The 26629-nt window shown below is 36.1% G+C and overlaps 1 protein-coding gene across 2 annotated transcripts; it reads right to left on the minus strand.

Moving 5' to 3' along the window:
* On the minus strand, window positions 1–26629 carry LOC108977424 (WD repeat-containing protein 78-like). 2 transcript variants are annotated; one of them, XM_018947104.1, is made up of 4 exons: window positions 26534–26629; window positions 24766–26474; window positions 23468–23680; window positions 1–205 (listed from the first exon to the last, which is right to left on the minus strand). In XM_018947104.1, exons 1-4 carry the CDS (start codon window positions 26546–26548, stop codon window positions 139–141), a joined length of 2004 nt encoding a protein of 667 aa, XP_018802649.1. In that variant the 5' UTR covers window positions 26549–26629; the 3' UTR covers window positions 1–138. The 2 variants fall into 2 exon arrangements, with proteins under 2 accessions (XP_018802649.1, XP_018802648.1); XM_018947103.1 differs by lacking the exon at window positions 1–205 and adding an exon at window positions 22577–22920.

Below are 26629 nucleotides of genomic sequence, written 5' to 3' on the forward strand. Positions count from 1 at the left end.
TTTGCTCCTCCTGCCGTTTGCTGTTAAAGCTTTTGCCTTTGATTTGCCTGTTGCTAAAGTTGTCGCCCCGCTCGGTGCTTGATTGCGTTGGGACATTCGGTATTGTTTTAAAGCGCAAAGCAATCTCTGTGCGTCGGGTCACATGGTCGGTCGCTCGTTCGAATATCGGTAAAAAGTTGATTCATTGCCTTGCACTGTTGCTTGTCTACAAAACAAAAAGTTAATGAATTGCCATTATCTGTAACACGACTTGGTAATTTATTAATCGCTGGAGAATTTTCATAATTTCATGAAATGAAAGGCATCATCGTTAATAAACTAAATTTTAAATATTTAATATAGAATATTTTTTTTGTATAATTAAAATAAAAATTCAGGAGAAGTAATTTTAGATGAGTGAGAATGAAATCATTCTACTACAAAGGTGGACGAGAGAGAGAGAGCGGGATGTCAGCTACCGAAACGGATGGAAAGCGGGAATTTATATGAAATATTGTAAAAATTATAAATTATAAAAACTGAAATATTCTATTAGAATTTTTTATGGTTACAAAAATACACTATTCACACAGACATTCTGAGTTCCTGGAAAGATATATTTTAAACTCGGCCATAGCGATGACATTTCCGCTGACGCCTCGGAAAAAAAAGGGGCCAGCATTGGAAGCCTAAATCCTTACAAGATTTTCTAAATTCGAGTTTTAGTTGAAACCTAAGAACTTGGACGAGGGGGGAAAAAACTGAAAATTGGATTTTTGGCAGACATTTTCACAAAAAAATGAATATTTCGCGACATATTTTTTGAAAGAGTTATAAGAGAAAAAAGAAATCGTTAGTCCAAGTCTTTAAGAACTGCATCTCAAAGTCAAAGACTTGTGTAAAACTTCAAAATCACAGTTTCGAGAAAATTGCGTTTGAAGACGGTGCACTTAGCCCTCGAGCGCACAAGTTCTAAATTCTATATCTCCGAAACTATTACTGGGATGAACTTAAAAATTTCGTAAAATAGAGGTGTTATAGAATTTAATAAGACAAAAGAATAATTAAATTTTTTGAAATCTCTGAACCCATGTAACCCCTTAAAATATTTTTTTTCCTTAGAACAGTTAGAAGCAAAGGAGATCCACATCCATGTCAGTGACTTTTTGAGGATGTAACGATTTCTAAACAGTGTCTTGTGAACTATTATCACTTCCAATGCAACAAATTTGTTTACAAAAGTACTCATTCAACCCAAAATGAAATATGTCCAATCGAGATCGGTGGCCATTTCGTTCTGAGTCCATTCACCGAACGTGCGGTGCGCTCGATGGTCTTTCGGCTTCAATTCTAGCTTGATCTTGTAATACCACAAACAAAGATACTTATGCAATATTTTTCGTATAATGGATGGGCACAGCGCCTATTGTTTTGGGCGATGGCGAATGAACTCATTCGTATCTTCTTCGATACTTTGCTCCACAGCAGCAATAGCGTTTTCGAAAGTTGTTCTGTTCATTTCGAAATGGAAAACCAAACTGAGTATTAATTAATGAACAGCTGTCAAAGCTGTCAAAAACTCATTCCGAAATGAGTATTGGAAGACTATAGTGAGTCGATTTGGTGCCGGTCACAACAACTCGGATTGACGTATAAACGACTGGGCACATCTTATGTCGATACGAGTAACCCATTATTTGATGTCTGAAATTGTAGCTCGTGATCTCGGCGACATTTGGTGTCAACAAGATGGCTACACTTCCAACGCAACGTATCAATCAATGGACTTATTGAGAAAATACCTCAGTGAGCACATAATTTTACGTTTTGGGCCGGTCGATTGGCCACCAATATAGTGTGATCCCACTGTTAGACCTTTACTTTTGGGGATATGTAAATTCTAAAGTCTACAATCCCGTTTCGATTCAAACCTTGGAGCAAAACATCACGCGTGTCTGAACAACGGATGGACCAACTGAGACATAGCCACGACCAACATTTGAAAGAGATAATCTTCAAAAAATAAATGCTAAAGAATGAACTTTCGCATAAACGTTCCCCATTAAATTTGAAGTTTATGTGTTTTTCCTTTCAAAATGGCGGAAATCTCGCCCTTTATAGAATAAAATATGTCTCACTAAAGGAAAAAGCATGGGAATCATCCCATCAGACAGTGAGGTTAGTGTTCTAGGAGACTGGAAAATAAATGTTTAAGCATCCAGGGTTGCATATGTTCCAAAAGCTGAGGTCTTAAAAGGAAAAGAGTGAAAATTAATTCGTCAACTTCTTGAGCCCACTCATTTAGTAAAAAATATTGTATGGTATATACTTGTCTGACATTTAATTTATTATATTAATTACTACCCACCTGTATGATTATTTTGAGCAACAGGTGACTCGTTTGTTATATTAACGGCAAGCGACACCTACACACCTGTGCAACATTTTCCATTTCGCTTGTATCATGCGGCCTACTTGACCGAAATAAATTAATATTTAAGCGCCACCCTCGTATTGCCCAAGCGTGCTCGCAGGCAGTTCTAATGTGAAATAATATCAACAAAAGCTTTGTTATGACGCATTACTATTGGTGTAAAAATGACAAAAACAAAATCGTAAATTTATATTCCTTTTTTACAGTGCCACAGCAGTGCTCCAACGACATGGGTGAGACGTCCCACACACCCATCTACAACTACCTACACATGTGTGTCGAAATGTAACCTCGTTCTGAGAAGCTCAAGCTACCATGTGGCAGGGGAAATCACACTGGGCATTGTAGGCAGTTTCCACATGTGTGGGTATTTGATTTTACACATGCGCAGTAGCGCTAGTTATCCGGCGGAGAAAATCGGATATATGGAGTGGGATGAGGGAAGCAAAGCTTGTATGTAAAAGCGTACATTCAATGACGGAGGGATAAAACTGGATAACAACTTTACAAACAAAAACATCAACATAATAGATTAATAAAAAAAAATAAAATAAAATAGAATTAAACGTCATTGAAGAATTTATATAATATTTTAATTTAGTGCAATATTTCTTCACAAATATAGTGTGAACTAAAAAGGCAAATTTTATTATGGAAAATAGAGTAACTTGATACAGCAAAATAATAAATAAAAAACTATCAAAAATATTAAAAAAAAAAAAAGTAAAGAAATAAAAAAAATTTCTCTAAAATGAATTAAAATACTAACTTACTTACTACCTACTACTTATATTATATGTATTTATACTTACACTTTTTATAAAAACAAAAATATATTAATTTAAAAACGTAAAGAATGATTAAGGGCAAACTTTTCATACTGCCACAAATTTTTGAGGATAAACTCCGGGCCGCGCTAGCTAGGCTAAATGCGCCGCCTTTAAGCGCGTTTTTCTCGAAACTGTGTTTTTGACGCCGCTTGTTAAGGTTTCTCGAGAACTACTCAATAGATCCTCATGAAATTTTACGCAGCTCTTTGAGATACAGTTCTTAAAGACCTGGGTGAAGGATTATATTTTCGATTACAACTATTTGAAAAAAATGTCTCGAAATTTTCAAATGAAATTTTAATTTTTTTTTGTAAAAATGTCTACGAAAAAGAAAAATTCTAAGTTAAAGAATCAACTAAACTACGTATATTTCACTTTAGAAGCAGGGGCCACCGGAAATGGAGTCGCAATGTCGGAGTTTAAAATATTTTTTCCAAAAAATTTAAAATTTCTTGTGTTTGTAACAATAAAAAATTCTAATAAATATAAAAATATTTTTGGTGATGATTTGGAGCAGCATCAAGGACCACTGTTTATCGATGGTATGATGCAACGCGGGATTGTAAGTCACTCCAAGACAAACTTAGAGAAGGTCGTCCAAAATCAGTTGTTCTTCCGAAAATATTGATGCTATTAGCAAAATGATATTGGAAGGTCGATATACGACTTATCGTATAATTTAGAAAACTATAGGTATTTGTGGAAAAATGCATGAGCATTTGACTGTAAAAAGAATTGTTCGCGTTGAATTCCACACAATTTGTCAATCGCTCAAAAAATGTTAACGTCGATTGGTCTAGAGAAATGGTTCTATGTCTATGAAGTCGTGACATATTTTGAAAAATGGATTTACGCATGAGTCGCAAAGTAAACAGGTGTCGACTGTATGGGTGTTTAGAGGTGAGCCGAATCCAACAAAAGCTGTTCGCGCACGAAGCAATTTCAAGAAAATGGTTGCCTGTTTTTATGGTTAATAACATACCATTGGTGGAACTACTGAGTGATTCACTACTTGTTTGCCAGTTGTCTTTCAAGAAAGCAGGAGAACTAATTGCTGAAGATGGAAAAAAATGTTCCAAACGACAATTGTAGTTTTAAACATTAGCTGAAACAATTACATTTTTGGAGCACTCAAAACAACGATTTGTTGAGTAATCCACTGTAAAGACCTACATTGGCACTGGATGATTTCTTTTTATTAAGGTACATAAAAAAACTAGGAGGTCAACATTTTTCAACACCTGAAGAAGCGAGTTTGGCTCAAAAGCATGCGTTAAATGAACTTAATGGAGAATATTTTTAAAAAACAATAAAGCGATTTTCGATGATTTTCTACTCTAGTCCCGAAATATACATAAATGAATACTTATTAAGTAGCGATGTCAAGATGTGGTCATAGATATAGTGCAGATCCGATTTTATAAATTTCGAAGTTTCATTGAGGTAACCAAGTTAATCCATGTCTATAGTGCAAAGTCAGCTACAAACCGTAAATTTGTATATTAAGTACATCTATGGCGGCTAGTGGATGTATCGACCCCATTTCAAATTCTATTTACCAATTTTTACACTGAGTCATGTTTACTTTTTGCGTGTCACCTCGAGTGTGACATGCTTCTTTATTTAGTGAGTTATCGTATTTTTTGGTACATTTCATTATAATATAATATGTACATGGTGAGTGGGCGTGGTCATAAGTCGATTTCATTTAGAAGGAATTGTTCCCATCTAGTTATGCCGATTAAGCTTTAGTGGTTTGATAGCTACTAACCAATTATAAGAATAACATATTACGACTTTGTTCATAATTTTAAAATACCTCCTCCTCAATATATTTGTGCCTACGTTTTTTCCAATCTTAATGTAATGTCTTTAATTGACTCTAAACGGTTTTCACGGGGCGGCTGTTTGAATTAGCTGAATAGCCTAAATAAGGTGAATATGGTGGTTGCGGCACGATATTGGTTGAAAATTTGACGAAAAACTTCCGAAGAATCAAAACAGTATGTGACGGTGCATTATCGTGGTGCAAAAACCAAGAGATGCCACCCTATAATTTCGGTCTCTTTTTAGGGACAGCTTCTCCCAAACGACGCATAACGCTCAAACAGCATTCCATGATATATCCCAGATTTGTCGCCAGTAATAATACTCCATTCCAATGGTAGTTGGAAATCATTATTTTACAGGCGGCAAATTTGTTTCACGGGTTGATCATCAGTTGATGTTGACATCCGTCTTTTTGACGTAGTTCGTCGTCAACGCGTTCTCGACTTTCTCTGAATAATTTGTATGAAACAAAACACTTACTCGCGTCAAGCAATTATCACTGAAAATCTTTTCCAACTAAACGTGTCACCACCAGTAATTTGCTTCCGCACACAAATTTAATGAAACTGTTTTGTTGAATAATTTCACTAAACACTAAAGCTTATTTTGATGTGACATTTGGCACAGATGTAACTGACAGTCATACGGAACTAAAAAAAAAAAAAATATTTCGACGAATGAATGTGTACTATTTTTTGTCGACAGTAAAATTATTATTTATTAAGGGGTGAGGCGGCGCCCACTTGTTAAGTAAATTTAAGCCATAGCTGACTAACCATACTTTTGTATTTTGTTGAAAAAACGGAATAAAGTATTAACTATTAAAATGAATTAAAAACATAAAAAATATAAATAACTATTTTGTTTGATTAAATATTTTCTACAAACAAAGTAATCAAAAATAGTGTTTATTCTACCAGCTTGCTTACAAATAAATTACAATTAAAGAAAAAAATGCTTGAAATAATACTCTCATGTAGTCAATTCCAACCAATAGTTGCATATTTGCTTGTGAGTAACCACATTTGTGGCTTAAGCTGGCGAAGCATAAAATCAAATTAAAGTAAAATAGTCAGTGCTCATTGCGTACAACAACAATATGAAAACAACAAACTGCTAAACTCAAATTGTGGACACAAAACGGAGCATATTAGAATAAAAACTAAGCAAACGGGAAAACTCGTTGATAGCTGCCACGGGGTAAAAAATATAGTTAGACCAAAATTAACAAAGAATCTCATTAGAAGGTAGTACTGGTTTTCAAATTTGCTCTAAAGAATGCTTTACAAACAAGCATCAAATGGGACAGCAAATAAACCACCATACAACTAACTTGGAGTAACTGGCTGAAATTAAATTAGTTAGAATGGCATCAAAGTTCATATTATATTGGCTATTTTTGAGTACTATGAAACTGGAATATATCTTAAATCTGAAAATAGACCACATATCTTCAAAACATAAAAAATATAATCTAAAAATACTGCATGGAATACTTAAAAGCAAACTAGTCCTCAAATAATGCCTAACTAGTTAGCACCACTGCATGATAGATCTAGAATTTGCAAGCGAAAAAATCCAAAAAGACAGACCGGCATTATTCTAAGAAGCTATATTAATATGTTGCTCAAATTCTCTTGGGATATTTCTGCTTATTAAAATGTCTGTGGTCTGGAGAGCAAAATTTCGCAAGCGGTCAAGGCACACACACACACACACTTACAACGAAACACGCCACAGTACATAAATATATAGGTATGTATGTATATGTGTTTATAAATCTTAATAAGTTCGTATTTATATTTCTGCCCTTAATACCAGGCATTCTGTCCACGTGTGTTAGTGTGTGAGAAGACAAGCATATTTACTTTTGTGACGAGTAGCATAGTTTTCGGTAGCCAATTTTCCAAAATTTTCAACAAATTTCTTTAGTTTCCGCAGAATGCTTACACCACTATTATACAGACGGACACACACACATACACATGTGCAAACAAGAGCACAACAACTATCTGTGCGCTGAAAGAAAATTCTTGCTTGGAAATTGTATTGTTGCTTACCGAGCTGGAAATTATGTGGTTTGCATGTACGAGTATGTGGGTATGTGTGATGCATATGAAGGTATGTACATATATGTATAAGTATTTGACTTTTGTTGTGCGCTTGAAATTGCTGTTGTGTTGTTTTTGTTTGCGGCAGCAGTCATGGTCGTGCTGGTGTTGCAGCAAAATAACCACAACTGACCACACATTAAAGCAGAACTCATGCGAGCATGTAACAATTATATCTGTATACCACATACACACGGAGGCATGCACGTGCTAAGATTCCCTCGCAAAGAGTTGTGGTGAAGCAGTACCATAAATTTTATTAATATTTTTTATATTACAACAATCACATTAATTATCATTTATTTATTCTATTTTCCATGTGTTAAAGGAAAATTAAAACTATTTTCTTATTTAGCTGCTTTGTTTCAGCTGATTTTAAGATTTCTAAGAAACGATTAAATGTTAAGTTGCGAACTAAGTAAAAATCCTTGAGCATGATTATCATATAACGGGGGATCCAAGCAGAGGTACTTTCATCAATAGTATTTTTTTCACAGATCACGCATGAGTCGTCTCAAGCGGTCATTTTATTTTCGTTCAGTGTTGTTTGGCATTTTATCATGGAAAGACTTACACTTAAACAAGATTTACAAACCCGTCAGCTTTATTACAAAAAGTAACGTTCAGTAAAGAAGGTGTTTCGTCCGCTGCGCTCAACTTATGATCAACATAACCGGCCTAATGAGCGTACTATTCGCATCACCATCACCCATCTTGAGACCCAGCATTCATTATTGGATAATATTCGACCGAATAGACCCCGTCCAGCATACAGTGCAGAGAATACAGCAGCCATAGCTGAGTGTACACGAAGACCGTGGAGGATCGATTCGGTGCTGTTCGCAGCAACTCGGACTGACGTATGGAACAACTTGGCGCATTTTACATCAACATCTTAAATTCAAAGTGTACAAAATACAGCTTGTACAAGAACTGATCCTCTGTCTCGACCTTCCCAAACGGCATCACTTTGCTCTATGGGATCTGGAAAAGTTCTAAGAAATTCGAGGAAGATTTCGAAGATTTTCAAAAATTTTAACACGAGTCAGACTGGACGTGGAAATACGTCAATGGGTTAATATTGAAGGCTAATTTTAACTGACGATGGGAGAGAAGTAGATGACGTCACTGTACTTTATGATAAAGTTTTTATGTCCACCCGATATTGCCTGAACGGCGATCTTCGTTAGTCTCAAAGCCAAACGGGTTTTTTCAGAGAAACTAACTAAAACATTTAGTGCTTTTGTGTTCCGTGATATTTTAACGCAGCTGGAAGGATGGTAATACGTAAGTGAAATCCAAACAGCAACAAATAAAGAAGTAAAAAATTTCATTAAAACTAGATTTAAACTAAAAAAAGACTCCCTTATTCGGCTTAATGACTGCCGATATAATAAAAAATCTAACGTGAAAAGCATTAGCGAAGCTTACAGCTATAATAAACGCTTGCTTAAATCTCAGATACGTCCCTTTGTCATGGAATGTATCTGAAATCATTATGGTACAAGAACCTGGCAAAAAGATGACCACTCCATATCAACCAATCTCATTGCTGCCTGTTCGTCCAAGCTACTTGTAGCTGTTATTATAAGAAACCTTCAGAACATAATTGAAGAAAAGGACCTTATACCAATTCATTAATTTGGATTTAGATCTCAATATTCCACAATCGATCAAGTTAGTCCAATAACAAGCATAATAGAAGATGAGATCGAAAAGAAGCAGAATTGCACAGCTATGTTTCTTGTTGTATTCCAGGCGTTCGATAGAACATGACACCGTGGCTTACTTTATAAATTAAGACTTCTCTTTCCAGAGTATCTAACTGAGCAATCGCTACTTCAGAATCAAGTAAGGATCATCATATAAACAATGAAATTGTAGAACAAAATATACTGGCTAATTGGCAAGAAATCACCTTTATCAACATCAAATAAATCCAAGTCTACAAACAAACGTTGAAACCCAACTATGGTTTTGCGAAAAATTTTAAATGTCCCGTGGTTCAAACGTACTTCAGATCTACATCGTGATCTTCATAATTAAAAATGCTTCAAGAAATCATTTGTGAAATCATGTAAACGTTGAAGCCCACACCTTGAAGAGGCATGCCCTCAGTTTTTGAGATATCAGTCTGAGATTTTGCACAAGTCCTATTCTCCACAAGAAGCTGCTATACGGAGGAAAAAATACTTTTTCTTGAAAATATATAATTAAAATATTTCACTATCACAGTTAAACGGTATAGAAATTCCTCGACTTCTTTGCAGAAGGCTACCATCTTAAATTCTCCCCTCCATTCCGGTATTATTTTAACCTTACACACCACATTCTTATGTGAGGGCTAAAGTGTGGTATGCAGATTTACTTAACCAAATGAAAAAGAAAATATATATACATACATATATATATGTGTATTTATCTGCCAGACACTTTTAATTTTTGTACAAAATTTCGAAGAAAATGCCGCAGCTGCACTTACGGCGGAACCATAAAATTTCAATTAAACAGAGCTCATTCACTCGATTAATTGACAAACTTCGGCAGGCAGTCAAAAGGGCAAACAAGCCACAAACAAGGAAAACGTTTAAGTGCTTCGCTTTCAATTTCACACACATTGCCGGCGCAAACACACGCACACATACACACCTATATGAGTGTAACTTATATGGCAAGCGACAATTTAGAGAATAAATTTACCTCAGTTTATAGCGTAATCTTGAATGCGTGAAAGTTGAACGGAAACTGACGAAGGGGAGGAAGGGCTAAGTCGAGCGGAACTGTGCGCGAAAGAAAGTAAACGGTACGTGAATGTGGTAATAAAGGTGCGTTGGTGAGGGTATTGTAAAGTTTATTGGCACGCATACCGCGCATACTAACACATACACGAATACACGCGCGCATACACACATATGAAAATGTAGAATTTGTTTGTGTGTGATGTATACTTGCGCAGATAACTTGCAGCCAGACACAATTTTCATTGAAAAATTACCTCAAATATATGGAAAACTTGCAAAGCTGTTGACTGCTCATTTATATGCAAAAAAAAATTCGAGGTGTAAGTTTGCGTGTTTGTGTGAATTTTACGTATGAGTGTACGCGCGCAATCTTATCGCCAACATCCGCTTTCCTTCCGTTGGCGCACAGGCGTTCGCTTTTTGTTTTTCTCTACACATTTTCGCGTGCATGTGTTTGTGCGCCGGAAAGCAGACTAAAAACACGCGGAACAAGTTACGGCGACATTGTCATTTCAATATCGTAATAAATGGGCATGCATACCTTCATACATACAACAATAGCATAGATACATATATGCATATGTGTTGGATTGCGCTGATGACATTGTGTTTGTTGGCGGCTCGCAGGCCGGATATTTTATACGTTGCTGTTTGTGTGTTTACAAAGTGTTTGATAATCGCTTTTCGTTGCAGAACAATGCGCGCCACAAATGGGGATTGCCAATTGGCTGAGAATTGTTTAATGAAAAGTTTAGAAAGAAACTTTCAGAAGATCGAAGGAAGTATGGAGCAATTTAAAGCCATCGTATGGAAAAATTTTAAATAGGTATAGTTAATATTTGACCTACTCTCACAGGTTTTAAAATTTCAGGTGAAGATTGAATTAGAAAACTAAAAGATTGAGAAGCCAGTTGCAATATGAAGAGCTTTGTTAAAAGCCCTGAACTGTCCAGATCTTGCTGAAAGGTTGGCCTTCTGGGAATGAATAGCTGCTCTCGGAGGGATCCATTTAATTATGAATTGTTTACAAAAATATAATAAGGAGAAGACGAAGTAGGAAGATGAAGATCGGAATGACACTGATCACTATAGCGTCTTCCAAGCGGAGATGGCTTTCACTAAAATAGTAGTAGATCTAATGATCTGAAAAAATCATAGTAAAATGGATCCTTCCGAGAGCTGCTATCCATCCCCGGAAGTCTTTTTCAAACTGGTGACTATTCACTTCATTAGTAGGGCAGCAATATTAGCTTAGAGTTCACGGACAGTGTGCTCAAAATTAGCAAAAAGTTATTTAGAAAATGAAAGGCGGGTGAGCTTGTGAGAACAGCTACTTTTACTAGGTTTCGAGAACTGCGGAATGTAAACGTTGGCTCCGTCGGCCTTCAGTACTCAACCTTTGGGTTGCAGACCAGCTCAGCGTTAGTCAGCTACCAGTAGCTGTGCAGTCGCAAAGTTCTTTTGGCTCGGTGTAAATCGTGAGAGGCCTAGGGAACTCTTCAATCTCAAACCATCTTTCAGTGGTTGTAGAAGTTTGAACCGGATGGTTCCCAGGGTCGGGTTTCAAGCAAGGATATCTTCCTCCATAATTGTCCTGGTTTCGCCAAATTAAGAAAAAACTCTTTAAATATCATACTTTTAGATATACTGGTGAAATAGAAGGAATAGAAAAAAAACATCGAAACAGACTTCTGATTGATTCAGGGCGATGTTTCCGATAACTTATAGCCAACTACTGGACTTTATTGCAAGACCTCACAAAGGGCTGTTCATAACGGTCTAAGTGTGATTCCCGCCTTGCGGATGTATCAGCCTTCTAACCTGACCTCACCTTCTTATGGCTTACTCATCCTAAGCTAATTGTTTTGTTTTAAGAATTTATCGACTTTGGTCTAGATGTCAATAGACTACGCGGTAATGTGGATCTCGTTTTAACGGGGTTTCAATGCGGACACTGCAAAAGTAGAACGATGCAATATTTTTTTCCGCTTATTTGACATTTATCTTCAGTAAGGTGTGTCATTTCGTCATAGAAAGATATACGATCCAACAACGAGTCGAAATTATTATAATTTACTACCGAAATTCGGAGTCAGTGGCCTCAACTTTAAGAGCGGTACGTCCAATTTATGGTCGTCAAAATCGTCATGTCAGATTAACAATTGAGTATCTAGTGAAAAAATTTGAATCCACAGGTACAAAACAAAAGTGCCCGAGCCAGTAAGACAAAGAAGTACACGAAGGGTCGAGTACATTGCTGCCGATTATACATCAATTGAGGTAGACCCAAATCATTGTTTAACATTTCAAAATTTTTTTTATTAGAAAAAAATACATTTTGATATAACCCTAAGTTTTATAATAGTAAAATCAACCTCTGCTGGCAACTCTAAATCAATTCCATTTTCGCATTGTTCTTGTGCTCAAAACACACACAAATATATTTTTTTGTGTGTTTTTGGCTCATTATTTTCGTGCGCATGTGTGCGTTTAAATTATTTAGCAGCGGCTTGTTAGAAAACGTTTACTAAAAACTGTGTTTAAATAGTCCATTGTGAGTGGCATGTGCCTACCATATAAAGTTCACCTATTGGCACACATAAATTAGGCGACTGTTTAATTTTGTTTACGGAATCAATGAGGGAGATTTCCAATTGTTTCGAAATTTTCTAAAACGACTATAAAAATGTAACTAGGTTTAAACTCCTCTTCGAGACTAAACGAGATTTAGAATGAGATGAGAATTTTAATAGATTTTTTAATTTAATTTTTAATTCATTTCGCTTTTTTATAACATGAACAGAGTATTTTTGAGTTTACCAGGAAGTTTGTAACCCCAGGATGAAATATTTGAGATATTGAAATTTAGCACACGTTTTTCCCCTTAAGAAGTTGCTGCTTTATCGGAACCGTCGATATCGGAGCACTATAGCATATACCTAACATACAAACTGATCGATCCAGATGAAGTTAGAAATCTTCAAGTTATATTTTGGGTCTAACCTATTCAGCTTTAAAAGCAGTAAATTATATGAAGATAAATGGATAATCCGACCAGATCAATTTCAAGACTTATTCGTCTGACAACGCACTTGCCGCACACTAAGCTCAATAAATGTAAACGGCTTATTCAGCAGCATGGCTATGAAAGTATTTCATTGAGAAAGGACAAAATTTCACTGATGATGAAACTTTTAATAAGCAAAAAGAAAAAATCTTCAGGAGACGCAAATACTTCAAGAGTTCAACGTGGTTATATTTCTTTTGTGGCGTTACATAACTTCACTTCGAAGTTTGAACCAATTTTCTCGGTTCGAAAATGGGGCAGAACTGTACCTATAAAATATACTAGAAAACCTGGTAAAGTAGTAAAACAATACTCCTTTACTGGTTTCAAAGTTACACATGATTGGCCATGGAAATACTGATTTTAAGCGGATGAACTACATTTGGTGATCAAAATTGAAGAACTAAGTTAGTCGAATAGAGAAGCTGACGGGAATTTGGAGAGTCACAATAAAGCATCTTCAGTACCAATAGAAACTGCTTTCTATACATGGCCTAATCGTTTGAAGAATTGCGTGAATGCAAAATGAAATTAGAAGTAACTTCAATGACAAATGTACTATAGATGGTCGCCACTGACGGTTACGTTCTCACCGGCATCATTTTTGAAGAAATACGTACCCCAATGATTTCACGGACCCATAAACCTCACCAAACCTTTTTTTATTTTTTGATGAAATGGCAGCTCTTGAATATCTTCAGGTTGCTCTTCGTCCCAAAAGCGACAATTTTACTTGTTTACATACCGAAACAGATAAGATTTCCTATGCCAAGTAACGAAACGAAGCTGCAGAGTCACCCCCGTTGTCAATAGCAAAGAAACTAAAAAAAAAAACACCAAAGCGCCTGGATTAGAAGGCATAGCTAACAGAGCTCTGAAGGAAGCTATAAGCTCAAAACTTCAACTATTCGCTAAAATATAGAACGCTCATATAAAGGAAGAGGTGTTCCCCGACTTGTGGAAAGTACAGCGTTTCGTTCCCCTGCAACCAAAGAAACCATCTGAAGAACCTTCATCGTACCGATCTCTATGTAAGCTCGACACAATGAAAAAAGTGTACAACAATATAATATGAAACCGCTTGGGATTAGCAAACCAGGAAGCCGGCAGATTTACCAAGAGACAATACAAAAGAGATCCACTATTGACGCACTACACTACGCAAGTCGTCGATTCTGCGAACTCTGCAGTATGTGTCAAAAGATGTAAAGGCAGCACAAAAAAGTACTGAGCGCTATTTACCCTGGATGTCAAGAAGGCGTTTAACGACGCAAAATGGGCTCACATAATCAAAACCCTTGATGAAATACGGGCCACTGAATACCTCATAAACATTATAATGATTTATTAACAAATGGCGGATTTTTGAAACGAGTGGAATACCCGAAGGCAACCAACCTTATGTATGCTAAGAAGACCTCAACCAAAATACGTGAAACTAATAGCATATTCGGGCGATCTCATGTTGGTAGCAGCGGCTAAGCAATTAGTCGATCTAAGAAACAAGGGTGTTGACTGTTTAAATGGTATTTTCTGTGAATCTGGAACTGGCTGAGCACAAAACGGAATTTTCGCTCATAAGCATCAGGAAGGTGGAAGAACGAATAGAGCTCACAGTAACATTAGTCCGAACTGTCCGACATGTACAGAGTATATAAAATATTATAAACATGTGCGTCTTTTTCATAATGAAAAAACTGAGACTTTTTCAACAGACTAGGCGTCCGTCAGTCCACACAATAGAGGAGACTTAAATGTTATTTCCCTCCCACGAGGTAATACTAAATCGGTAGTTTCATGGGAGAGTCTTGAGTTGGGAGTGGATTAGGTTTAAAGGATTAAAAATCCGCACTCCGGCTTTCGATGCTTCTCAACATAAATTGACATCTTGGCACTGCACTGCAAGGGGTACTGCTAAAAGTGCCTCTACTTTGATCACTCTATAGTTCCATTTTTATAACGGCGTGAACTTGTAACAAAGCGTACGGCGGGACTAAATAAATTAATGTAAGATTCACTTCAAAGCAACGATCAAGTTGCATATACCACGAACTGTGTGAAAATTTTAATATTATAATTACCACAGTACAAAATATAAAATTTTTCAATGAAATGTATTAATGAAAATAGACAGATTTACAGAAGAACTTCATACTTGCGTGGGTTTCGCAGGTGCTGCCAGACGGTTTGAACAGTTGATAGAGTTTTTTCAAAATATACGGTAAATCTAGGGTTTAACACAATAAATGTATTGCTTTCTTTTCTAGTAGTATAGCGATATAATAATTAAATCGATAATTTATATATTGGATATAACCGGTCATTCGATGCAACATACATTAATGCATATGTGTTCACATTTTTGTAGTCAGGAGAGTTTCTGCTTTCATATTGTTTTTGTTCTTCAAGGTTAATGGTTTTCTGATTACCTCCGTGGACATATCACAATAGATTTTTATACGCATAAAAGAAGCTCTCAGGCCAGTTGCCTTTGTTAATGTGTCGCTTTAATGCCTGACATTCTTTGACAAACAATAAACGCATTCTCATGCATTAAATAAATATAAAATATTGACATTATCACTTAATGCGGTAATATAAAAGGATTTTTATTGTCCTTTAGTAATTGCTTGGGTAGATACAGCGGTTGACAGCTAATTAGAAACGCTCCCTTTTTTGTAGGTGGTTGATGAGTATAATAATATAATGAATAACAACGAAATAACAACGAAGATCCCACCTAAACCTAAGATGAAATCACAACGTCTTAATTTTTGTCGAAAGCATATAACTTAGTCTTAGGAATGACATTGTGTTATTTTTTCAGTTGGAAAGTTTTCAATTTGGAAGAACCAAGTGGTAATAATAGCTATATAATTTTTACGATTTTCGCAAAGACATTCATCTTTGAAGCCACGACTATAGCCAACGTGGCGGTGAAATAGTTTTAAGGGCCTTTACATAACGTGGCACATGCAAGTTAAACTTAAACTTTAAATCACACTGAGCTAAATGATAACACTAAAAAATATGCCGCTAAATGGACGATTGTCTTTAATACTTGGTTATGAAAGAAGTTGGTTGAAAAGTACTCAGAGGAACGTATCTCTTGCCTATTTTAGCAGAAGCCTTATTTTATTTGGCGTTAAGATTGAATAGCTTAACATAAAAATATATATGTTGTATAATTTGATTATAGATTATTTTTGGTTCAAATTAATAGAAAACCACAAAAAATTCTTCATAGTTCCAAAAACTATTCAACTGTAATTAAAATATTCTCTTTTAGCTGTAATAATGTTTACTTTGTGCAACATATAACTCTCAACTGTTTTGCATTTAAAAATCCTATTTAACCTGGAAATGCTTGCGGGCATCAGCCAGCAACCATTATATGAACTCATATTTTGGGTTGATAGATGACAGTCCGTTGACAGACAAAGCAAAAAACACAAAAAAAAAACAACCAAAAGGAAAAAAGGAACACCACAGCAACATAAACTAAGCAAAAACAAAATGTTGACAATAAAAGATTGTCAACAACAATCAAACCTTCGCTGTTGAGCTCAAAACAATAGAACGAACCGGAATTGCAATTGCAATGGCAACAACAATAGCAACAATTGATTGCAAAAACTATGAGACTTAATACTCCTATTCAACGGCACACAAATATTATTTAACTCCAACTTCGGTTTCCCTTTGCATTCGCAAATCAAAATAGCCTGCTGGGCCTCCTATGCAGAGGCACAACAGCGGTGCCTACAAAAACATGCCACACCTCTAAGCCACGACATCGCTGCCGTACTATTGCCGCCACACACTCTGCCTATTGGTCTATTTTTCCTCGCTTTTGGATTCTGTCCACATTCGCGCTTCGTGTCACTATCATTCTTGCCCTCAAAGTGATTTGGAAAATTTTAGCATGAATAACAGAAATGTCACACTCTATGAGCGTTGCAGAGTCGACTGACAGGCGTTGAGTCGCTTATTGGAGTATGAAAATGTTATTTGTCTTCGCTGACGGCTGTTGCTGTACAAAATTTAACGCCGATGTTTTTTGTCTTCCTCTTATGGAAGCGCAAATGTCAAGTCGCTTACTGAGAATTTTCAATAGAATACGATTTCCGGATTGTAAATAAATTCGGCTTTTGCTTCATATTAATTTATATCCATATATATTAACTCTTCAACATATCGGTACAAGAAATATTACCGAATCCAGACTGCCCGATATCCAGGAATACCAATAGCAACGGTCAGTTAAAGACGCTTTCGATATTCTTTAACTACCACTAAATCATAATAAATGAGAGAAAGAAAAAAATATTGCAATTTAACAGACGAACGGCTGAACTTTCCCGGACCACAGCTGAGTCTACGAAATCGTATCCAGCATTATAACCAACTTGGAGCTATCACTGTACAACTTTTTCAAAACCTCTTCTGGGAAATATTTTATACTCGCAAACACAACAACAGTAACAAAGGTCAGAGCTTCCAGGATCCCTCAGTAGACCAAACTTAAAGTAATGTTCTTCTACAAATTACACAAACTAAATTCGTTTAACAAATTGTCCGACAAATGGAGTCAAATACCACGAGATCGCACGGATAATAGAACTTGAGAATCCTTGAAAATTTATAAATTGTGATTTGTGTGCCAGAATATTAGTATTAGAAAATCTTGTGACTTGGAAGAATCGGTTAAAATCAATAGTCGAACCTAATTTCCAACGAGATCAATTTTGATTTTTTGAATAGTAGATTCAAAATTTTAGATAAAGCACTTTGGTCGCGCTTCTGTTTGTTCCTACTTTCGGAATATGATAGTATCAACAGTCATAAAGTTGAGGTTCCACGGAGAGAAAAGACACACCTCTACATAATTTTTGCACGCCAGTATACGCTATGTCATGTTTATAAACACTTCACGTAATCATCGCCTTAAAACTACTCTGAATTCCGCAGGAAGTCATCCAAAACTAGCATTTTAATTCAATGTAATTTGAATAAAACGAACTGTAAATAAACGATGTTCGCGTGTTTGAGTAACGCAATCGGAAATTTCGACTTCCGTTGTGGGAATCACCAACATTTCCGCCACAAAAACAAATATTCGCTGTATAAAGTTTAAGCAACTTGAAGTTTATGGGGGAAAGTTAATTTGAACCACACCAGTTGACTGCCATGAAAAACATATACTGTGTGTATTGATGTACAAAATACAAATAAATTTCTTAGATGGCTCAAAAAAGGTAAAAATGATAGGAATAGTACATTTTTTGTATCTGATCCTATTGAAATGTATGCCAGTTCTCGTAGGATGGCCTCGGAAACTGTAATCTATTGTAATATTTGTCAAACTAAAATATGGATTTATAATGCATACGAAGTATAACAAATAGTAAGCATAGGAATATTGCGAAATAATATTTATGCCAATCATTAATGATAAAAATTAGCAGATGAAAAGTTCGGGAATAACCAAACCCTTTATACTCTTGCAACTTGCAAGGATTAAAACCAGGGAAGCACCTTCAGGGACTCTTCACCTTCAGCTTGTTAGTTATATGGGGTCTAGGGCGAGTTTTTAGCCGTTATAAGAAAAACACGCTCTCGTAATTTTACAAAGATAACTCTCATATTGACCCATATATGCGGTATAAAGTCACCCGGAAGTTCGAAAATTTTTATATTGGGTATATGGGACCGAGGGATGTATTGATTTCATTCAATCCATTTGTAGCACACAGATATATCATTCTCAGAGAAGGCTTATCCGTGAATTTCAATCATGTATCGCACACTCTCACACTCTTTAGAAACATTTTGCAAGAATTAAAAAATATTGCGAAAGAGTTGAAGATTGCTTACTCGACAAAATCGTAAATGTATTATAATAAAATTTGTATGTTATTAATCTACAATATTATAGGTCATAGACTAAATAAGTCCAGATACGAGTATACTCATGCGTAAGACAGAAAATAAATAATGCAGTGAAGTGGGTTCTAATTATATTCCTTTTACGCCCTCAAGCGAGTTATTTCCTGAAGCACATGTTCTATTTTTGGAAACGAAAGAATTACTAGAAACCTAAGTTGAATTGCGATGATGAAGAGGTTTGCCTCGAACGTATTCAGGTAGAGTAAAATAAAAATATTTTAGACCCAATGCGAAAAATTCACGGAGTATCATATCACGTCATAATTTTCGCAATCTACTTTGAAGTCGGCAGGACACAAGCTTTATTACCTATAACAGCTGAGTAAATATTCTAAAATACTAAAATATTTTACTTTGTAGTAATTTTTTTTTGGAACATCAAAATTTCAAAAGAACTTGTTGTTTTCCCTATTCAAATACCGAGGTTTCCAATAGAAATTATATGATTTCTAAGACGTTCTCAAGAATTGGGATTATCTCAAACTGCTCTACTGATTTTGCTTTGGTACAACTTGAAAACTATGATGATTTTTTTTTAAGAAAATCATATTTTCCAATGAGTCTAACATTCGTCTGCGTTGACTATTTTCGCCCAAAGAAGCAGCTCAGTTGTCGGAACCGCCGATATTGGACCATTACAGAATACAGCCGTCATACAAACTGCACGATCAGAATCAAGTGTTTGTATGGAAAACTGTTTCATTTGATGAGATATCTTTTCGAAATTCGGCATATTTTTCAGGAGAAAAGTTTAATCTTCGAAGAAATTGTTCAAATGGTAATCGGAATCAAGTGCTTTTATAACAAATTTTAATGTTCTTTTTTAATTAAGGCGGTTACTCACATGTACGAGGTTCTACAAAGCATTTGTGTACAAAACAAATTTAAAAACTACGACTAAGTCAAGTCAAGGATATTTTTTTGTTATTTCCATATATGTATGTCCTTTAATCACTTAACCGCTTTAAAGGTTCGAGATTGAAACATTCAATTAATTTAAAACCAACACGAATAAAGTTCAATTCCAGTGATTGACTTTTATGGCCTTGTGTGTTTATCCAAGCAAGAAATCGTCACCATATCCGTTACCAAGCAACATATCTTTGACACATTTGACAGCTAGCATTGCATTACCAGTGGAAGAATCAAAGTTACTTGTACAAAGCAAAGAAGTGGAGAAAAAAAGCGAAAGAAAAACAAGAAGCAACACTCCGGCAAGTGTCAATGGAATTTCTTGTTATTGTACAGTGGTTTTTTGTGTTTTTATTACATTTTCCACAGCAAACCTTCATGCGAGCTTTATTCTGCTGCCCACATTGGCAACAGTTTTATTGCATTCTCCTGCTGATTGCTGGTGTCAGCAATGTCACTTGACACCCGCAAACTGTTGGGAAAAACTAGACGACATGAGAAAAAAAAAACCGATAGGGCCGGATTAAACATCAATGATGGAGTGTGAGTAGGTTTCCTTTATGAGATTGCGTGCATTTGATTTGCTTATTTGAACTCTTCGCTGCCTTTGTACTCTGCCTACTTTGGGGGTTTTTAAGGAAATCAAAGTCATTGTCAGTTTCGCGTAATGGTTCCCAGCGTTAGCACTAACTGATTTTGCTGGTATTTAAATGCCTATGAGTAGATATACTTACAAACATACAATTGTATCTACATATGTAGAGCGCTCAGTAGACGCTATGTAGAGTATATTGGTGTTTACTCGTATGTACATGGGAATACTCGTGAGACAGTTAAGCCGAGCGAGTTGACAAGCACACCAGCTTTCGTCGAATTGAAGCATTCGACTGTGTAGGCGTGCCAGACATCGAACGACATGACATGACGTGACCTGACAAGGCACTATTAAGAAGTGACGAACGTCAAGGCAAGCAATGACTTGGCGATACAATTGCTTTTAGGCATGTGAAGAAAGAAAATATCCGATTTTTACAAACATTTCACCATTTAATCTGATTTTTGACTTTTAAAGGCTTACAAAAAATTAAGAGATACAAGTAAGATTTAACAAACAATATTCTGTAAAACTAGCAATAAACGACCGATTGGTGTATCTAGTAATTTTCATGAAAATATTTTCAGGCAGGTAATTATTAAATAATATTTAAATTTATAAATAATTAAGTGGACTAACTGCTTCATACGATAGCTTAGAAGTAGTATAGCAAGACCTACGCTGTACTGCGAACTTTGACACATTATTATTCTTTCCAGTCATACATATCGGAAGATGTGTCGAAGTGCACGCAAGTGAGGAAAGCTCTCAGAGCGTCATTCACTTGGGAGTGGCTAGAAACGATTATTTTACATATGTATGTCACATGCAGCTTACGACTTCCAGTCTTGACAAAGTATCCTCTGGGAAGCCAAAAAACATCCGTTTGAAGAAAGCTAAAGTGAGATGGGGAATCATCCCTTCCAAGATTAAGCGCAGGGTTTGGGATCCCCCAATCAAAAGGACACAACAACAGTCTGGGATGAGAGAAAGAAGCTGAATTTACGAAGTTATGTCTGAATTTGGTCTTAACACAAAACCAGTTCGACCTCTTGGAAACTTTCGATATCAAACGAGGTTTCAGACAAGGCAACTTCTTACCGTGCGACTTCTTCAATCTACTGCTGGGCTGTTTATTGTCTTTAGCATTTCTCATTTATAGATTCACCCGGTTTAGAAGCTCATAATGCTGTACGTTCTTCGAATCCCACCAAATATAGAGCATTACTTTTGCGTCATGGACATTTTTTGAGCTTTTGCCGTTGATTTAGAGTAGCCACGGGATATGTTCTAAAATGATTTTTTGCGCTTTTGAAATATTTTTAAATGGCTGCTTGAGTGACTCTCAAAGATTTTGCGAGCGCTGTTCCGGTATTTGGCAATAGTCTTTATTGAGTATGGTTTCATTTTCTCGCCTTCAAAGATAAGTTTTGGGTGAGATTCTCCGTTTTAAGGATGCAAAACACTTTATCGAGTAGCTTTCCGACGAATGTTTGGAATATTAGAACAATGGAGTTACGTTAATTAAGTTACGTGTTTTCTTGGTAAACAGAACGAATAATGTAGTTATAGAGCCAATAAATGCCTTATAATTCAGGTATTATGATTTTACTCGAACAAAACATTTCTGCTTTCCCTTTTTCACGGCACCTGTTGTGACAGGCTGAATATAATTTTCGTGATACTTAAAAATCGGACAGATTTTACGTTGAGAAGTAAAAGCGCTTAGGATATTACCCCAATTGAAAAAAAAAAAAATATTTTTAATGACATTCACTGTCGTGACATGATTATAGTTGCTATAAGTGGCATGAAGAACTTATTTGTGTGGCTTAAATCTACAGAAACTTGCAAAAAATTTCTTTACTTTTGAAATTTTTTCCGATGGACACTCATTACATTTGTTAAGCCCACTCCAAATATCGCAGATGTCTGATGCATTAGAGAAACCAAAGTATTTAGTTCTCTATATTTCAATCTCATTGCAAGCGAATTTCATATCATATGTTGTATACTCGTATTACCGGGCTGTAAAAGGTAGCGTCAAAAGTTACTACGCAGATAGATAACGAAAGTCTACCGCTTAAAGAGTACATTGTACACCACACTCCACACTCCACACAAAATATTAAAATTATATTAACATTATATTTCATGTCTCCAATATCGAGTTACAAGTACAAAGCCCAATTATTATGTGATAATAATATTAGTAAAAATATGAGTTTAAGTTTAGCTCATTTATATTTCCAGTACACTGACTTGGAATGATGATTCTCTACTTTGTAGCCAAAGTAACCAATATTCTTGAGATCTTGCATTAGAGTCGGTGATAATTTAATGGCATTGTAGATCGCTTTCTCCAACTCAGCGTATTGATTGTGGGATTGAAAGGGCATATGTTCGAAGCTGCACATCAGCACGTTGCCACGTTCATTGCCGAGAGCGAGCGAACGGCCGCATAAGCTCAATCTGCATTAAGAAAACGTTATAGGGATGTAGTACAGAATTCAGCGGATACCAATTTTTTAAATTTGATGTGAATCTTTTGAGAAAATTAAATGTCTGCAGTTGATGTTGTTTTGGAGGGTATGTGTGGTAAACTGTGCTATTTTTCCCGATATAAAATAGCACATTAAATTTGAATTTCTAAGAGAGTTTTCAGATAATTTTGTGTGGTAAATTTGTGGATAGTTTTGAGTGGTCATCCCTGTTAGGACTTGTATATGAAAAGCTTATAATAAAACTCAAAGCTTCTCTTTAGAGAGTAAAGAATTAGTAGAGTAAATTTAGGTTAATTTGGTACGCCATTGAGCCACGAGTAGACCAGTTTTGGTCCTTTGCCATATCAATAGCTCGATTAGTTTGTATGGCAGCTATATGCCAGTGATCCGATATCTTGAGAGATAAGCTTCGTGGCAAATTATATTATCTAACCATAGTGTAATCGAACTGTATCAAATGTTGTGTGAATCTAGATATCCTTGAGTATATATTTTGTATTTAAATCAGTACTCACTTTGCTAAAGTATGAAATGAAGAGTCAATATTTGTGGTTGATATAGGGTCCAATAAATTTCGTCGTAAATCCCACATGTCAATAGTTTCCCGATTGACAGCAATAATTACCGTTGAATGAGTGCGACTCCACATAGCACAATGAACTGGCATATAGCGGCCGCAAAGGGTTATTAGAGGCTGAAAAATACCCTCCAGCCAAATACGAATGGTCCTGAAAATAAAAAAAGATTCGAAAATAATAAAAAACAAAATTTAAAATTTCTAAAAAAAAACAATATACAAATTACATAAAACGTACTAAAAGCATGTATTTTTAGTAAATTAAGTAAGTTTACAAAAGGAAAGAAAGGACTCTTTTTTATTATTGGTGCTTTCGTCTATAGACTCAAAATTTATAAACTCTAATTCCAACGTGTTCGCAGTTCTACTTAGGCATTGATTTAGATTACGATAAATTATGAACCAGTCACAAAATTTTGCGAAAATTCAGAGAGAAATGGCAATTGCATTGAATTAAATTACGAGATACATATATCAAGGTCTTTCCCAAAAATTCAAAGAGAAACGTAGCCGATGGAATTCAATGAAGTAAAATTACTCAAGGTATAAGCTTTGCAAATTCCGATAGTCGCGACTTTTACTTTGAACTACTATTCGACATTAAGGGGAGAGCCTGATTTAGAAGCTTCAAACAATGTTTGTTTTTTTGATTTGTTTTGCTTAAATCTCTTTAAAAATAATCTAAGAATAATTTTTACAATTTAACACTTTTTTTAATTTAACTAGAAGATAAATTATTAAAAAATATGAATCTCTTTGTTTTTTTTTTTTTTTTTTTTTTTTTTTTTTTTTTTTTTTTTTTTTTTTTTTTTTTTTAACTACAAGATAAATTTTCAGGAAATATGAATCTCTTTGAATTTTTTTTTGCCAATAGAAATTGCGACCTGTATCCTGCCCGCCGTACCATAAATACATATGCATCGGGTAATTGCTTCCCACAGGCGAAATATCAAAGTTTTCGTATCCAAAAATATTTGTGAACGATGCTTAACTATATAACTATAAACTCTAGAAATTTTCTTTTAATCAATTATTTCTTTCCATCCCAAAAAACTCCGCAAAAAAATCGATTTTTTGAAGCCTGTAAAACCGGACCCTTAAGAGCTAAATCAAATAAGAAGCGATGATGTAAATTACGAAGAAAGCAAAGTCGAGTATTCACAAAATATGTATACTCTCATGTTCGGAAACGACACTTAGAGGTGTATATGTACTTCATCCGTTCGCCACACTCACCAATCATTGCCACAGGTTAGAAACAGTTTCGGTGACCAAGGTGAGAAATCCATATGATTAACGGAGCCCTCATGAACCTTCAACATCTCCAAATAATGATGTGTATGATTCAACGAGCACTTCTGTATGCAACCCTCGTCGGTGAGTATGTAATAGATATCGCTTTGCACCGGATGCATAACCAGATGCAAACCGCTAGCGCTGCGCCCCGAATCGAGCGATTTTTCTTCGTTCATTAAAATATTTTTGGATTGAAAACCCTCAGGATTGCCTTCGATGCGCAGTAGCTCCATCTGACGCATACCCAACAGATATGGGCTCGCTATAATGCGAAATTTCGCTACTTTGCCATCACGAGTTAGCGCTAAAAATGGATCTGCTTCGGCGGCATTCTCTTGTGTTTGGCGAATCCATTGTATAGCGGTTACCGGTTCACAGCTCAATAAAACGCTACGCTGCGAAATCGCAACCGGCGGATAGTCCGGTTTTGTTATGTTTCGCACTTGCACTGTGCCATCGTATAGGCCAATGGCAAGGAGAAAAGGTAAAAATGGTGAGAACTCAACTGCTGATACTGGCACTGGATAGCTGTATTGGCGTTCCGGGTTTTGTGGATTCTTCATACTCCAAACGCAGACATTACCATTCGGCACGGTCACTTTCGCGGCATCCGAATAGAAACCATATGCGACGGCTATTAGATCACCATTGCCATGACAAAAGCTTAGAGCAGCAATAGCTTTGCGTCGCTTATCCAGGCCACCTTGAAACTTGGGCTGTATCAGACGATAGAGCAGATTCAGCGAATATTTATACTCGGCATATTTGTCCATTTTAGTGGGTATATTCATGTTGCGATAACGGCGCTGTCCCTGATGATAGCAATTGCTAGCCAGTATGCGTTCCAACACCATGGCCGCATAGGAGAATTGTGGATTTTTTGCAATTAAATCTAAAACGCCCGTACTTAGGGAGTGCCGTTCATTGAGCACCGTCGATGTTTGGAGTAATTGTTGGTAGGTGTCGAACATTTCGAAAAATGATACGTAGGCCGCCCTTTCACCGAATTTCTTTGAGATTGTACTGACAGTGCGCGGCTTCATTAGCACACCGACCGTCTGCGTTTCGGCATCGGAACGCCGACGTACCTTGCCCTTACCGGTTGTTAGGTAATCGTAAATATGATTGTCATGTTCAACAGCCTCGGCTTCTGCACTGCCTTTCGGTACGGTAAAACTGTTTTGATGGTATAACACGAATTCGGGCGACTTGCGCAAAACTACTTTTATAAAAGGTAAAGGTTCTCGCTTGGCGTATGTAATTTCATGGTAATAGTGATGATTTTCGTGGAGTGAACCGGTCGATCCAATTGCTTGTATGATTTCATCCAGTGAAAGCTTCAGTCCCAAGCGTGTACTGGACTTGGCTTTCACTGAACTTATGCTTATTCTGCGACTGTTGAAACTTTGTACGCTGGAACTTTTGGTCATTTGTTTTATAAGATCTTCGGCGTAGGTGGCTATATTGCGAAAACGGAGCGTTGATCTCGTGTCGGTATCGATGAGTTTGGGTGTGACATCTATACTTTTACCACGTACAATATCCCTCAGTTCCAAAGATTGGCGCCAAATCATCGCATTTTCGATTTCTTTGCTCAGCGCGAAGTTGTAGGTGACGCGCGATATGTGACTTTTTTTCATTTCGCCGAACTAAAAGTATGAAAATATATAAAGAAAAAAGCTTCCATATACACGTACATCTTTCTTACGGTTTTGCGCGACATTTTGGGTTTGACTTTTGCAGCGAATAGGTGGAGAGTAAATTAATCGATCTTGGAAAAAGTCTAAGAAAAAATTGTGTGTGA

Source organism: Bactrocera latifrons, unplaced genomic scaffold, assembly GCF_001853355.1.
Source record: "Bactrocera latifrons isolate USDA-ARS-PBARC rearing strain unplaced genomic scaffold, ASM185335v1 scaffold_89, whole genome shotgun sequence".
Taxonomy (NCBI): domain Eukaryota; kingdom Metazoa; phylum Arthropoda; class Insecta; order Diptera; family Tephritidae; genus Bactrocera; species Bactrocera latifrons.

What these genes read in the sequence shown, in the direction of transcription:
- LOC108977424 (XM_018947103.1), bottom strand. An exon ending in CTAACCTGTGGCAATGATTG is followed by an intron (nt 23,681 to 24,765) that starts GTGAGTGTGGCG and finishes TTTTATTTTCAG; the next exon opens with GACCATTCGTATTTGGCTGG. An exon ending in TCATTTCATACTTTAGCAAA is followed by an intron (nt 22,921 to 23,467) that starts GTGAGTACTGAT and finishes TTCTTAATGCAG; the next exon opens with ATTGAGCTTATGCGGCCGTT.